Source organism: Paramisgurnus dabryanus, chromosome 10 (assembly GCF_030506205.2).
Source record: "Paramisgurnus dabryanus chromosome 10, PD_genome_1.1, whole genome shotgun sequence".
NCBI classification, from domain to species: domain Eukaryota; kingdom Metazoa; phylum Chordata; class Actinopteri; order Cypriniformes; family Cobitidae; genus Paramisgurnus; species Paramisgurnus dabryanus.
In genome coordinates this window covers 28671125-28688526 of record NC_133346.1, presented here as the reverse complement: position 1 = coordinate 28688526, position 17402 = coordinate 28671125, and the positions used below count along the sequence as shown (strand labels likewise).

General features: G+C 35.4%; 1 protein-coding gene across 1 annotated transcript; it reads right to left on the bottom strand.

Moving 5' to 3' along the window:
* Positions 1-1342: 1342 nt before the first annotated feature.
* Positions 1343-14168, bottom strand: tpm2 (tropomyosin 2 (beta)). The gene is made up of 9 exons (XM_065271541.2): positions 13932-14168; positions 12260-12385; positions 6160-6293; positions 5853-5970; positions 4911-4981; positions 3845-3920; positions 2556-2618; positions 2368-2437; positions 1343-1807 (listed from the first exon to the last, which is right to left on the bottom strand). The coding sequence occupies exons 1-9, from the start codon at positions 14043-14045 to the stop codon at positions 1725-1727; spliced, it is 855 nt and encodes a 284-aa protein (XP_065127613.1). The 5' UTR covers positions 14046-14168; the 3' UTR covers positions 1343-1724.
* Between the last annotated feature and the right edge of the window lie 3234 nt (positions 14169-17402).

Here is a 17402-nt window from a genome sequence, read left to right as displayed (position 1 = left end):
TGTTATGGAAATCTCTGACCTTGATTGCATCGGTAAACACAAACAGATAATCCAAACATACTGAGAAAGAAACAGAGAGATAAATGAAGAAAATACTGAAAGTTTAAAACCTGGAATCATTGGAATGCAGTACATGAGACGTAAAAATGCCAAAAGTGCTTTACTGTCTGAGACATTTTTAAGCATTATAAGAACTAAATAAATGACTAAACTACTTGTCAAATAAGTTATGGTTTTAAAAATGATGGTAGGGATTTTTGCAATTAAAAGTTTAATACAGGACTAAATGTCAAACCACTGCACATTTCACTGAACAGTGAGTTTATAAGATAGCCTATAATCTATGGTTACATACAACTTTAAACTTTTATATTGTTATTGCCCAAGAAATAAAAGCAGAACATATATTTATGGCTGTCACAATGAAACCTGTTATTACATAACTCATTGTAGGATCTTTAGCACAATTTAAAGCATAAATAACAAAATGTTAAGACGAATATTTAAAAAAATATCCAACCACTGTTTTTGCCAATAAATATTGTAATTAATAAATTCTAAAATGTAAAAACAAATTTGACAACTTTCCCTGACATGACCATTTTAAGTTGGTATTCTGGTTATATTATATCTTTATTATGCATTATTATATTTTGCACCTTTGGATAACTGGATGTTACAGGGCTTTTAGGTTTTATTTAGTCTGTTAAGATTTAAACATAAGATAAAAAACAATAATGATACTGCTCACTCCTCATTTACCTAATATTTCATCATTTATCGTCATCACAAGTATATCTTAGAAAAAGAATGAATAACATCAAGCAGACATCATTAATGTGATTTATGTTAAACATAAATATTTTCAGTGTTTGTTTTGACTAAATGAAAACAGAAATGTTTAACATAAATCTTTTCTAAATGTTTGTTAGCACATTGTAGCTCTAATGCAGCTAAAGATACTATTGTCTCAGACTGTATTCACAGGAATCAAATCTATTTTTAACCAAAAGCGCTCACTGTCTGTTGGCAAGGAATTGAGGAGCTGAAGCTCATTTGCATTTAAAGGTACATACACAAAAACTGTGCTATTTTGCTCCAAAAAACTAGTGGCATTTTAGACATGCTATAACAAATGATCTGGGGGATATTTTGGGCTGAATCTTTACAGACACATACTAGTAAATCTAGTAAAAAGTGCCTAATATGTGCCTTTTAAAGCAAAGACACACAAATAGACTAACCCTGAACTAAAAAAAGTTCTTTCTTCCAATCTGGAAAGGATAAACCAAAATCTAAAATGTTTGTTGATGACGTAAAAGAAGTGAGAACAGATAAAAGCTGAAGCAAGAGACATTTATTACAGCACATAAAAATGAAAAGGGAGAGCAGGTCAAAGGGGAAAATATGCCAGCACGGTCTCAACACAGAGACTGTAGAAGAAGAGTTAAGATCACGGGAACCGCACAGCTAAACACTGAGCTGATCTCATGCCTTTAAACAGTCATGAGAACATGACAATATATTCACACAGCTCCATTAAAGATCAAGAGAGAAAGACACCAGACATTTATTGAGCTCATTCCTGCCTGATCTCGGTTTCATACGCTGAATGGAGAGATAAACACAGACAGGACACCTTCGGCAATAAAGCCAAGGTGTGCCAAATCAGAAACGATACAGGGAGAGAAAAGGAAGGATAAAGGAGAAGACCAAGGGAGCGTCTAGAGGGTTGTCATGTCGTTCAGAGCCAAGTCCAGTTCCTCGCTGAGGGCTTTACCCTTCAATTTCTGGGCATAGACCTCATCTGAACATCATCCCAGAAGACAACAGAGAGACAGACAGACAGACGAGATTGGACGGTACAAAACAATAAGCAGGAAAAAAAGACAAAATAATACTCTATTAGATGGAGAATTCTGACATTGTACATAACCAACCATCAAGTAATTTATGGAAAAACTATGTGGCACGCAAAGGACAATGGGTTAGATCACCTCTGTAATGAAACCAAATCAATACAGATCCAAACTACACAATTATTAAACATCTAATCCGTCACCTCAGCAAAACATGACATGCAGTTTTACTCCATCACATCTCAGAAGCCAAACGATCCATCAACTAAACACACATGTGTCACTTCAGGGAACTGTTAGTGTTATGGACAACCGACTGTATGTGTTCATGCTTAACAGCTTTTCAGGTTCCTATTACTCATTCAGCCGTACCAAAAATGAATGGAGAAAAGTTAGAATGACACACAAGTGAGACCGCAACACTTGATGTTACAGGAACACACCCGGCTATTCTGTCATTAGTGGATTATTTACAAGCATCAAATTAAACAGCATGTTGAGATCGTACCTTCTAAGTCATCAATGGTCTTCTCAAGCTTGGCCACAGACCTCTCAGCAAACTCAGCACGAGTCTCAGCCTAGACAAAAAAAATACATATTTTCATTAACCAATGGAAACTTATAAAGAGTGGTACCAAGAATAATAGCTTTGGACAAACAGACACATGAGCCAACTTGAGTTGTACTGAAACTCACCTCTTTGAGTTTGTCTGTGAGTACTCTGATCTCCTCCTCATATTTGTCTTCTTTTGTGGAGTACTGGTGAATAAATCATTCATATAAAAAAGTATTAGATTGATGCACTGAAATAACCATGCAATACTAAAAATACACTGCTAAATGTGAATTGAGCAGAAGAATATTGCATTGTGCTGACAGAAAGATAAAGCGAGCATGAGAAAGCTCTACTGAGCTTTTAAAGTCTACCAAAATATATATTTTTTATTGGCTTTCATTTGTTACCTTTACAGTAAAACAACTTCTATGGTAGCCCTGAATTGCTCACCAACAATATAACAGAATAATTGCTATCTCTTCTGTTTTATCTGGTATAAACTTTGGATAACTTTATAATATCATTTGTAGGCCAAAGAACATCATGTTCCTGGCACACTATCATTATGGCTGCATCTCTAACTGATATTAGATGAAGTATTAGACCGCTAGCTTAAATATAGATCAGTGATGGGTCTTTCCTGTACCTGATCAAGCTCCTCCTAAATATGGACAAACGTGACCCTGGATCACAAAACCATGGTCATAAATAAGCTTTCCATTGATGTATGGTTTGCTAGGATAGGACAATATTTGGCCAAGATCCAACTATTTGAAAATCTGGATTTTGAGGGTGCAAAAATCAAAATATTGAGAAAATTGCCTTTAAAGTTGTACAAATGTAGTCTTTAGCAACACATATTACTAATGATAAATACATTTTTATATATTTACGGTAGGCAATTGACAAAATATCTTCATGGAACATGATCTTTACTTAATATCCTAAAGATTTTTGACATAAAAACCTATAATTTTGACCCATACACAACATTATTTTTGGCTATTGCTAAAAATATGCCTGTGCGGCTTATGACTGGTTTTTATGGTCCAGGATCACAAATATCAATATGAACAAATATCCCTATAGGCTTTTTTCTACTTTTCTACGAAAGTCCTGTTATTTTAATATATTTTAACAGAGTTGACCTGGCAACTAACAAGTGATAGGCATTTCTCCAGCATGGTTGACAATGGTTAGCCAATTATAGGAAAAAATCCAAGCTAGAAACGATTTATAATCTTACTGTGCTAAACCACACTTCATATGTAAATCTTCAGTAGTGCAGAAGCAGTTATTACTGGTGTACCATTATTTTTTATGTCTATGGTAAGCCCATACACATATGAACCCTGTGAGAGTCAGTGAGGGCAGTCTGGTTTGGTTGTTACGAGCAGGACATTTTCTGACTTGTCACTAGTCATCCTACCTTCTCTGCCTGTGCCTCCAAGGACTTCAAGTTGTTGGTAACATTTTTCAACTCTTCCTCAAGGTCGCCCGATTTGCTGAACCACAGCAAGAAAGGTGAAAAAAGAGAGAAGGGGAAGGAGAGAAATAGCATTTAAGGAAGACAGGAGGGATAGCATTTGTAGCTAAAGAGACCCCAACATGAACAATGAAAGAAGGTAATTCTCCTTTTGACTGAATCGTAATTGTTTTTTATCGTCAATACCCACAGAATCAGTTTTTGTAAAAAAGTAACTGATTTATTGCTAAACAGAATGGTAAATAAAAGACCTGAGGTCAAGTTTTATTAGCGCTTAAATACACAATGAAAAAGTCATTTTTTCAGGGTGTTTGCTTTCAAGAGCAGTATTTAAATTGTGGTGTTCCACAAAGCTCTAGTTGAGGCCCCTTTTGCTTTACAGAATGAGTTTCATGTGCACAGAGAGAGACACAGCCAAGAAATGCAGCAGAGGTCAGAAAACGCAAAAGAGGAAAAAAGACAAGGCATTAGTAGCATGGGCAGCAAAACTCGATAGTACCTCATCCTCTACAGCCATCATGGATTTCAAATTCTGGTCCATGAGTTTAAGTTCTTCCTCCACCTGCCTGACTCGACTGTGTTAGTCCACACCAGTTCAAGGGGTTAATGGGGGATATCATAGGAATGACATATTCCAGGGTAAGTACAATGGAAAACAGGGATAAGAGGACAACCAGAAACCTTGCTTTTGTATAAATTACCTTACTTGTTGTTGACCATTAACAGCAAAATCACTAGTTATATGTACTGTGCAATAGTACAGGTATTTTAAGCTTTGCTTTAAGTGGTTTCAGGTATCACAGACATGCATCATACTGGGTCAATACATGCAACCATACATGTACCTTAAAAAATTTTATTCTTAAAATGTGGGCAATTATGAGCATGCGATCAACACAACTATTCTACGTCAATACAAAACAAACAATTTACAAAGAAGGTTACTGATGTATTTATGGAAGACAACACAACACAATATCAGCCATGTTATTTGTTATTTAGTACTTACGCCTCAGCCACTTCAGCTCGTTCCTCAGAGCGCTCCAGTTCACCCTCAAGAATCACCAGTTTACGTGCCACCTGCCATCAAACACACAGATACGTCCGATACAAATGTTAACTTAGTCAAATACCAATAGTTTGAAACTGTAAGCTTGTGAAAATGTGACCATTCCCTAACTTCAAAAACAGTGGTGGGTAACACTTTTTGGAAAAAAAAATTATGCTAAGTGTCCTTCCCCACTTTCTCCTAATTGGCGTTTTACGTGATACACGACATGCTGTGAAATGGCAGCGCGGGTCTATCTTTTCTTGTGTAGTGGAAGCGTTTTGTGTAGCATTTAATGCAAATATGTTTATCTTCAATGGCCCGGCGCCTGATGTGAAGCGCCGTGTCCACAGAAGGGGCAGGATTTTGGGTGCACGAGTAAGGCGTGCAGACCGTCACATTTATGGCATAGAAAGTTTAAAAGGGCAGGTTGTTTCAAGTCACAATTTAAAAATAAAACTACTTTGTCGTGTAATGTTGTGTTCGATAAGGAACATCCAGTGATCTCGGTGTATAATCCTACAGATTATGAGGGTCACTAACGCCTTCCACTATCCAGTGCTGTACAAACAATGTATTTCTCAATCAAAATAATCCTCATCTAAACCCTAAACATAGCCTATCCCTAAAGTTACAGGGAAGTACACGGTTGAAAAGTACGTAAAGTATGTTATACAAGCCCTTAACCCAGTCCTACACTTAACACTGACTTAAAACCAAATCATCCAATCTGATTGGTCAATAGAAATGTTGTTCCAGGACCAAAATGATGTTAATCCAGGAACATGTCATACATAAATCATATTCACATGCGAATGTGTTGAAGTCAATTCCACAAAAAACAAACTGGATGATCCAGGTTCAGAGGAATTCCAGTGATTTAAGGAGAATTGACATACACACCTCCTCATATTTGCGGTCCGCCTCCTCAGCGATGTGTTTGGCCTCCTTCAGTTGCATCTCCTGGATCTCCATCTTCTCTTCATCTTTTGTTGCTCTGTTTTCAATAACCTTCATTCCTCTGTACAGAACAAATACATGATCACACTAAATGCCATGAAAAGTAAAAAACGGGGTCTAAAATAACAGTTTGGCCAAGGCATTGTGTTTTAAATCATATTTTGTATGTTATTTGCATACCTTCTACACAAGGGTGTATAAGTTAAGAGTAATATGCAAAAGTGATGTTAGTCGTGGTAAAAATGTTTACCTCTCGCTCTCATCTGCAGCTTTCTCTGCCTCCTCCAGTTTCTGTAGAGCAGTGGCGAGTCTTTCCTGTGCGCGATCCAACTCTTCCTCAACCAGCTGGATACGTCTGTTCAGAGATGCCACCTCAGCCTCAGCCTACAATAACACACAAACACAAATAGTTAGCTCAAGCAGGGCCAAGACAAGAATATCCAGACATCTTAGTCTTATTGTTAGGTAAATAACAATTACTGAAGTTATATTCTGGAGGTATAGTAATGGCTGTGCCCCCTAAGGCAGTGGTTCTTAAACTTTTTCGGCGTGCGTCCCCCTTTGTGTATGGTGCATTCATTCATGGCCCCCCAAGGAAAATTTATTACAAAAAATATTCCAAAACTTCAAATTTAAAACTTATTTTTCTTAGGTTCAATTACACAGTCTTTATGATAAATAAATGTATTTTATAAAATGTCATTAAACTGGGGCCCCCTGGCATCATCTCAGGGCCCGCCAGACAGGCAGTTAATTGACCTCTTATATGTTAAAGATCAGTGAAAATTGGACTGCGGTCTCATTAGACACACTTATAAAGGTACACACATGAAAACAGCGCTTTTTTACTTCCACCCAAATAGGATTATTTTGGATATAACTAAATGATCTATATGATTTGGGTCGTGTATTTGGAGCTGACACTTTACAGACACATTTTAGGCACACCTGAGACATATGTTACATCTTGTAAAAATTCAGATTCAATCACATAAACCTAAGTTTGATGAGTATTGACATTATTTACATTATTATGGCATATGCAAATCTAATAAAGTTGGTTTTCAATAGGCTGTACTGCTAACTGAACATGAGCCTATCAGTGCTGTCCACATCTCGCCATCAGAGCTAAGGAATGTAACCTTCCCTTATGTCAAATCTGGTGAATGGGTCTCAGATAACCGTGTTTGTCCAGGACTGAATACACATTAAAATGCAACAGCGCCAAGACCTTTACATCATATAGTTCGCTGGGCTTGTTAAACTCGTCTAAAGTTTATCTACTAAAACAACATTTAGTTGGTATAGGTAAAGTACTAATTCAGAAAATCTTATACTTCATGTGCATAAGAGCACCACCAGAGTCCCACCTTCCAAAGGTGTAAGTATATCCTTATATCCCTAAGAGAACACAGGAAAAACATATTTCCTGCTGAGAAGGACAGCCATTCCAGAAAAACCAAAGGATCCACAACCCAACCAATCCAAGCTTAATGTTCACAATCAGAGTAGCTTTGAATTCATTCACATAACTCCACTTTCAGGATTATTTATGATTTTTGATGTATGGTGGCTCAGAAAGATCAACCGATATATATAGACAGACATAAATGATTCATAAAAATGAATTAAACTGAACTTTACTTTTGAATCACAGTGGACAGTGAGGACAGCAAACAGATAGTTAATGCTTAACCTGTTCTGGGCTCAGAGCCAGACTGACTCAAAGGTCCACCTTCAGATAGACTAAACCTGACTAATCCCTTTATATACCTGACCATGTCTTAACATTCAGGATCCAGTCACATGTCAGAAGAGAAGAGTATTGCAGAAATATCTGATAATTCACTTTATAAGATCCTGAACACCAACTTTAATCTGATCTTCATGAATTACAGATAATAATTAACTTGAATTTAACTGCTAGTGCTCAAAAATGTAGAAACTATGGTTTACTTACAGTACTTACAGTAACCATGTTGTTTCGGTTTTGTTTGTAGTCAAACCACCGTAACATCAAATTAACCATTGTAATTGTACAATAGTAACAGAGTAGCTACAGCTTAACCATGATATTTGTAGTAAAACTGTGTTCACTTATCTTAATTACACTTTCAGTCTGATTTTTATGTGACATATTTATCTGTTAAATATGTTACTGAGGTGAACTTGCAGTATATGTAAGTTTTATCAGAAATAAGAAATACAAAAAAGGACTCAGGCAAAAAGTCACAAGCCACTTCCTCACCATATAAAACATAACAAATGTGTCGTCTACATCCAGGCGAACATTAAAATATAAATCAATATAGTGTTTTTTATTAATAAACAACTGTGTGAAACAGACACTGTATTTTTTATCTACATTAAAACAGCAGTAAAGAGGCGTGTTTGACTTTACAGAGTGCTGCGAAGACCGATCGGTGACATAAAAGTACCGCGAGACCGAACTGCCCCATACATGCTCCATAAGTTCTCTCATCTGTCTCGCGATACTTGCGTTTGTTGCTCCGAAAACTCTGCGCAGCGCCTCATGAAGTCGAACACGCCCATTGTCTTTGAAGTGTATTAGTTTCAGTACAATAAAACATCTTTCATTTCGACTTAACCGATAGTTTTACAGACGTCTCTTCTCGACAACATTACCATATTTCCCAGAAACCCTTGTTAAGTGTAACTCACTCTCTCTCTGGCCTGACTCTCTGAGTCGAGCTCTCTCTGCATGATTTCTGCTCGATCTTCTGCATCATCAGCCTGCTGCTGCAGACCTTGGATCTTCCTCTTTACCGCTTCTATGGATGTTATTCCTGACATTTTTCCTTAATCCCTCAATCTAATGACACGCGACGCCGCGGGATCTACGGATATTTGTATATATCGCAGTGAATGTCAGCAGTAAAAATGTCATTCGATTAGCAGTATTCGCATGCGCGACTCCAGTTCTCTTGTTCATGAACTTTTATCCACATTCCAGGACACCGAAGTCTTCGTTTATCAGTGAAGTTCGCCGTAACTATGGTACTTGTAGCTCCGCCCCTCTTCAGTCGGTCTTGTAATGACGCCATTGGTAACGGAACACGCCCCTCATGTAGCCCCATTTCTCTTATCTCGGCCCCGTAATGACGCCATAAGTAACAGGACACGCCCCTTGACCTGCCTTAGAAAAATAAACTATGGTTTTATAATAGTAAAAGGTTAGGTTTTTTTCAGATTGGTTACTACTAACACAGTTTAACAACAAGTTTTTGTATTTTTTATATTAACTATATAACTATGGTTACTGTAGTAAAACCATGTTTAATGGTCAAAAGGGTTAGGCCTAGCAGTCTGTTGTTTAAAACCCATTACCCACCCCTGCCAGATTATTTTCAGAATACAATTTTCAGAATGTTATTTCACTTATTAGTCATGTAATTTATTAATATTAGGCCTACACATGAAGGTAAACTTTTTGTCAGTCACCCCAAGGGAAAAAAACTTTCCAGTTTACTAGAACCCACGCTATAGGTTCATAATAAACCAGTGCGAACCTGCAGCCTACCAACCCAATACTAACCAGCTAATATCAAGACCCAACCCACTCATACATACGCCTTTTCCCCTGCCCTGACCTTTACCACTAAATTAGGTTTTCTAAAAGGCAGTAACTGACCAACATCACATTCATCAATGAAGAAATAAACAAGACATGACAAGAGATGAGATGAGAGTGGTTACAACTTATAAAATTAAGTTGACATATTTCAACTATATTTTATAAATTATAACAACTAATCTCTAGTGAAGATAAATACAGTCAATCATTTACTGATCATCATCTAACTGTCCACTAAAAGCAACACTGGAAAACATGACTTCACCTCACTGTAAACAAATGACTGCATTCTTCTGATGTTTTCCCTTCTTTGGCCATGTCTACACACAGCGTCTCTACCTCCACACATCACTGTAAAAATGCCCAAGGGAAACTATATCCCACGGTTGCTACCATCAGAACAAATCTTTTATATCATAAACATACAGACTGAACAGAAATCATATTTCTCTCATTTAATTGATTCATATACTTTAGTTAAATCTATGCTGGTATTTACTATTGAAAAGCAACAGTGGTTCTTCCATGCATAGTAATTAAATCGTTAGTTGTCTGAATGAAATTATTTCTTTCATCATGTCTAATAATTAATCTGTAATCTTCTTCTTGACTCATAATCACATGCACAAAGTCATAGATGAAAGTAAGGTGGAAAGTAGTTCATTATTAATAATGTATGTCTTATGATTTCTTTGAAAGATCGTAAACGTTATTAATGTTTAACTAGTGTTAATTTACATAAAACAGTAAATAAATGTGTCTATTATGTTTGTCAATGTAAGTGGTTTTATGTTTTTTCTAAATCTTAAACGTTAATAAAACTGAAAGTCAAAAAAAGTATTTTGAGTAGCTGCTGACCAAAGCACAAATACTACATGGCATTTAAAGAGTACCTTTTGCATGTTTCTTTTAACACTGTGGTGATTTTGTTCTAGTATGCCTAATATTTCTATAAGTTTCATAATCTAATGATGAGTTTGAGAGCATCAGAGTTTGATTTCACTCATTGATTTCACATTGAAATCAATTATTACATTATTATGTACGATGATTTTATGTAATCACAAAAAATGACTTTTGCTGGGTTTTCACCAGAGATGTGTGATGTTTGTAGCTGTCATTCGGTAAATTGAGTACTAGAGACTTTTGTCAGTCATGTATATCATGGAAACAATATTGTGTCAGTATGAACAATATTAAAAAGGTTCTGGAGTGAAATGAGATGCTTTGAAACAACTGAAACTTATAAAGGGATGTGATAGTGTACATACAGTAGTCATTATGGTCTTTATTATTTTGTCACAAATGACACAGTAGGACAGTTTTTAAGTTTAATCAACTTGAATTTACAATTAATTTAAACTATCGTGACAAGTGAGGAGTTGCAATAAACTCTAAAAAACTTAAGCTATTTCAACTTTTTTATCAAAATATCAATATCAACTCCTCAAATGTAATACATTTAAAATAAATTTTATACTATACATGTTCATTGAACAGTGCTCAACAGAAATTTCTTACATATTGTTTCATAACAGCCAAGAAATTGTTATTATTGTTCTGGAAAAAGGTTCATCCTCCCTTGATCAAACTATGGCATTTATCTTTTAACGGATTTGGGACCCTTTCTTCTGTTACCTCAAAAGTAATTATATTCCTTCATCCATTGTAACTTAAAGTTATATTGAATGTCACTGTATTGTATATTAACAGGCTGAGGAGGGGGTGTTATATATATATATATATATTTTATTTATATTTTAATTTTTTTCTCTCCTTTTTTGTGCATATTAGAAAATTAATCCTGAACCATGTGATTATTGTAAGGTTTTTTGATAACTGAATAAAATTTATTTGAAAAAAAATAAATAAATACATTTTAAATGCAAGTCGATTAAATAAAAAAATTAAGTGCAACAAGAAGCTTTTTAAAGTGTATGATCTGAGGTCAAGTCCTAGAATCATACTGACAGGTGTTTACAAGTATGTAACTGCTGCTTGAGAGATAAAAGAGATGTGATCTCATCTCAGTGTCACTTTACCATCCAATGGATTTTATTTTCTGTGTGTCTCTATGTATGATGACCTCATTCACCCATACAGACACTGTAGACAGAAAGTGAATTAAAAATACCCCAAACGCACAAACTGACATTGATGAAGTCACACACAGACACACACTGTTCACTATATGAGATGTTGACAGTATTTATGAAATGTTTACTGAATGTGATGGGGTGGGGGTGCAGCTGTCAACAGATCAGTTCAGTTTACAGCTGACACATGCGTCACTTTACATACTATACTATACTTTACTATACTATACTATACTATACTATACTTTACTATACTATACTATACTATACTATACTATACTATACTATACTATACTATACTATACTATACTATACTTCAGCAACACGAGGTCGCACGCTACCCACAGCTCAATTTATAATCTTTTCTCATGTGCAACTAAATATACTATGTTATTGAATACAATAATATAAGCATGTATCTAATGTATGTTATCTATCTATCTATCTATCTATCTATCTATCTATCTATCTATCGATCTATCGATCTATCGATCTATCTATCTATCTATCTATCTATCTATCTATCTATCTATCTATCTATCTATCTATCTACATTCTCAATGTCTTGTTATTTATTATATAATATAATTGTAATATACATAGGGCCAGTGTATAATGGAGGTAAATATGAAATATGTTGTTAACTTTGTGTCACTCACATCTGTGGCTTTCTTCTCAGCCTGCTCGAGTTTTTCCTGAGCGTCCTTCAGAGACTCCGAGTATTTGTCCAACTCATCCTCAACACCCTTCAGCTTCTTCTGCAGGGCCAGGAGCTCCTCTTCCAGCTACACAACATACACACACAACACATACACACTCATATTAAACATTGATAAAAGCAAATTAATCCACTTGAATGTGCTCCTTTATTCAACGGTAAGTTGAAATAGTTTTGTTGTTTCCCCATATTTTGCACGATTATTCATTTTTATCCCCCCTGAACTGCTGGTATGATGATGTGTTGGGGATCATGGCGGATTTTAAATGTCAGAGATGTTGAGGTCACTATTATAAACGGCAATGGTCTTTAGTGTAACTCTTCTACTGGGCCTGCAGCTGTTGGGAGTCACTCTCCTCTTTTAACACACATTAAAATAAATCCCAAACCATGGACCACAACACATAACTAAACGACATAAACCAGCCTCTATTTATTGCGTTCGTTGTACCACAGAGACAGCCAGCTTCTGTATATGGAAGTGAACGCCATCATACGGACTGCCGGCCTATCAGGATGGTTTATATAAAGAAAAGTAAATAAGACTTCAGTGAATGACAGAATGAGCAGCCTGAGAGGAATGTGCCTGTTTTTTATTCATCATCTGATGGATCGGAGCAGGCTGCAGAAGTTATGTGAGACGTCAAGGTTTTGGCCTGGATCTTTTACTGGCTCCAGATGATACAAGGCCTTGACCCTATTGTGTGGAACAATTCCATAAAGGTGGAGCCGACAAAAAAAGATCACAGGCGGCATGGTGACCAACAGGGCTATTAAAACAAAGGTTTTGGAATAAGAATAGATTGAGCTGTCCAATCAGAACAAGGGCTTTTAGTTTTACAAAGTAAGCGAAAGGAACCGTTCTGTTTCACATAACTGAGATATTTTAAAATAATCACGTTTCAGTTGATCAATCAAATCAACGTGATGTCCGAATACTGGATCAGATTACAGGCCCTCACAATAATGTTTAGCATGTTCGGTGTGCAGAGACAGCTGCGTGTCCATTATAGACAAAACCAACGCCCATCAAGCTTTCAGAGAAATTGTTAAGATTGTTCGGTTACACAAACACTGTCACAATGTCTACATAAAAAATTCTCACTGTAAATTCTGACTCTGTCTGTCCATTATGTTAAAGATGCTGTAATCAAGTATATCAATATATTTACACCTCTATATTTGGCATTTGTTACTTCAGTTATGTGTGATTGGCAGACCTTTAGGAGAAAGATTAAGTGGATCTAATAATAGCATCGCTGCTTAAGACATATGAGAGATGCTGGACTTGAAACTGCATGGGAATAATCATCACTTTTATTAAAAGTTGATGCCACTGACCAGCTGTATGCTCAAGTTTCCTTTACATGCAAGGTCATATTAGGTGAACTTCACCAACCTGATAGACTAGCAACTCTCTAACAGGCTGAATTCAAGTATAACATGTACTTTATATGCTAATATGGTGTAAAATTTGATTTGTTATAATATCATACGGAGACAACCATGCAAACGACTTCAAACTTGACTATCTATTTTGCATTTAAAGCAACATGAAGCTAAAAAGGGAAAGCCATACTTATTTTTATGATCGTTTGTTTTCCCAATTTTACCTGTTTGCATTTGTCCTCTGCACCTTTCTTGTCGATCTCTGCCTGTTCTGCACGGTCAATGGCATTCTCCTTGTCCAGTTTCAGCATCTGCATTTTCTTCTTGATGGCCTCCATGGTTGGTTTCTTTGGTTTCTGTGGACGGTCGAGCAGAAAGAGACACAGACGGCGAGGCTGACTGGACAGACAGACAGAGAGACAAGACTTGGTATCCTCTCTAGAAGAGCTATGGTCTTTTTTGGAAACCTCTCTAAAGTGTCTCGGGTAGTGACGTCCCCCTGCTCTGATTCGCCCTGCTATACTGGCTCAGCGTTTGACCCTGAGATTATGTCCATGTTTGGAAGGCTGTGATTCCTCCTCATTCTCCTGTTTAATATTACAGCGTTGCGTCTCAGCCCTGTTCCTCTGTAGCCCACAGCTCCACACATTTTGTAATTTAAATACATACAGTTCAAGTCCTGCAGTCTCTACCAATGAGCTGCTTGAATGAAGAAGACATCTAAACTGTGAAGGGATGGTGGATGAGTGATTTACAGCACATGACTTTATAACTGACAGAGAAACAACTGCTTATACAGTCATACGATACAACTAACTCACTTACGTATAATAGATGTAATAATGTAGATGTTATAAGCAATGATAATAATTTAAATATCATATTAAGATAAGTAACTTGAAATTTGAAAAGAGGTGAACAAGTTCGGTATGTTATTTTACCATTAAAATGGTATGAGGACTATAATTGGCAGGAATATTATTGATATTAGCTAAGCGTTTTGTAAATTCAGTAATGGCCTGACTACATCTTACATCACTGTATCAGTTTTGTAGGTGTGTGATGCTTGGGTTCACTTAATGATGTTTATACAATTTCGCTACGCTTTTTATACATTGCAAATCATTTATGTAATTTCAAACTCTTGCTCTTATAATTGATTTCTTCTGTTAGGGGATTAATAAGATTGAAAGGCATGTTGTGTTTAATATGACATCTTTCATTTTAACTGACTACATGTTTGTTAGTCAATGGAACATTAGATTATAATATATTAATAATGACAGTAAAATTTGCTATGTTAGCTATATTTGTCAAAGCCAACAATACATTGTTATTGATTTTTATTTTATGCTAAAAATCATTAGGATATTAAAGATCATGTTTCATGAAAATATTTTGTAAATTTCCTACTTTAAAAATCAAAGTTTTTTTGTGAGTGGATGCATTTGCTAATGACTTCTTTTGGACAATTTTAAAGGTGATTTTCTCAGTATTTTCTTTTTTTTGAACCCTCAAATTCCAGATATTTAAATAGTTTTATTTTAAAATTTTACAAACCATAACTCAACGGAAAGCTTATTTAACCTCCTAAGACCCGAGTTTTGGTTTGTCTTTTTTTCAGATTTCTACCAGCTATTTTGGGGTTAGGAAGAATCAATAAATATAATAACCACATTTTTTTCCTATGAAGCAGTGTATTTCTCCATGTTTGTGTACAACAGGTTCCAGTTACACAGAATAGGGTATTATGGTGCAAACATCAAAAAAATTGGATGTCCAGGTCTTAGGAGGAACTTTCAGATGAATAAAACTAAATTTCAAAAATTTACCCTTGTGGTCCAGAGGCACTTATATAATCATAAAGGTTTTTACTTAACCTTTCCTGTAAAGTTGCTTTGAAGTAATGAAACATTGTAAAAAAGTGCTACACTGTTAAAAATGTCTGTAGAATTTACAGTATTACTGGCATTCATTTGCCAGTAACTTACTGTAGATTTAAATTTATGTTATTTACTGGAAACAGTTTGTTCAAAGTCAAAAGAACATTAAACATTTACAAGTCTTTATCTTCACAAAATAAAACTAAAATAGCAGCCTCATGCAAAGCATTCTGGGAAACAAAATCGGAAATATAAAGATAAAAGTTAATGGGGATTTATCTATAATTTTAGACTTTTATTCTGTTAAGACAAAGACTTGTTATTGTTTACTGTTCACTTAACTTTGAACAAACTGTTGCCAGTAAATAACATAAATTACAATCTACAGTAAGTTACTGGCAAACAGCTGCATAAATAATTTTACAGTACAAATAAATACAAGCATTTCATTTTAAGGACAATACTTTTTGTTTCAAGCAGGTATTTCTTCTGCCCCAAGGACTGGTCACACAGAAAGAGCTCATATACACGATGGGTTAAAGAATTGACACAAAGCAAACTCATTGTTTAAAAAAAACAGAAGTCCAGTGAGTGTCAAAAGTTCTTAATAGATGGATGAACTAAAACTACATTTAGGGTTTAGGAAAAAGGCCATACAGTAAACAAGCAGTCAGAGGTGAACACTACTTGAGTATTTTAGTTACATTTTACAAGCATCTGTGCTTTGTCTTTGGAAAACATTTACTTGACAAAAAAATGTTCACTACATTCTAGAGAATCACACTGTGTATTCCTTTTTTATTGCATAATAAAATTGATTTAATACCTACTTACATAAAAATTGTGTACTTTCCTTGAGTAAAAGTATGAAAGTACTTTTTACTTAAGTAAAAAGGTACTAGATGTTTAATGTACTTAAATATTAAATATAAACCAAAAACTTGAAATTATGAAATGTAGTGGAGTTAAAATTATGATAATATGCTTTGGAATGTATGTTTTCCAAAGAAAAACACTGATAAAATACAAATACTTGAAAATTTACTTTTATGTAAAAAATAAAAATACTTAAGTAGTGTCTGCCTCTGCAAGCAGTACAGAGAATAAGGAAATTCATGCACCTCTTTCACTGAGATTCACAACTGCACAGAGGTCACAAAACTGACAATTGATCAACTTTACTGAATATTTACCTCTTATGGACCAATGTAACAATACTGTGGCACAAACAACCCACAATCTCAGAAGTGCAAAGCACACACACACATTTACTAAAATAAACATAAAATTAAAATTTAAATATAAGCAAGCATGGGGAGAAAGCAAATAAGTCATGAGATAGAACAGGCTGGACATAAAAAAACAGAAAGTGCAGATGAAAGGATTTTTGTTATATTACGGAAATTAATATAACTAAGTACACTAATAAGCTGGTGTGTGGTGGGCGTTGGCGCAATATGGCTGACATCACTAGCAGCCATATTGCTAGCAGACATATCACCCTGTCGCAATATGGCTGCCGTCGCATCATCCAGGTGGATGCTGCACATTGGTGGTGGTTGAGGAGATCCCCCGTTCATATGTGAAGCGGTTTAAGTACTGAAAAAAGAGCTATATAAATGTAAGGAATTATTATTATTATTATCACATCATCCAGGTGGCTGCTGCACATTGATGGTGATTGAGAAGATTCCCCCATTCATATGTAAAGCGCTATATAAATGTAACAAATTATTATTAATATTACATTACTAAAAATAGTAATTATATTAATCTATGAGGAAAATAGGCAATAAGGTACTCAAGACTGTG

Coding starts and splice junctions, on each gene's coding strand:
- tpm2 (XM_065271541.2), bottom strand. CDS start 14,045: ATGGAGGCCATCAAGAAGAAAATGCAGATGCTGAAACTGGACAAGGAG. Junction 6,294..12,259: donor CTGAGAAGAAAGCCACAGAT/GTGAGTGACACA, acceptor GTGTTATTGTAG/GCTGAGGCTGAGGTGGCATC. Junction 1,808..2,367: donor GACCATTGATGACTTAGAAG/GTACGATCTCAA, acceptor GATGATGTTCAG/ATGAGGTCTATGCCCAGAAA.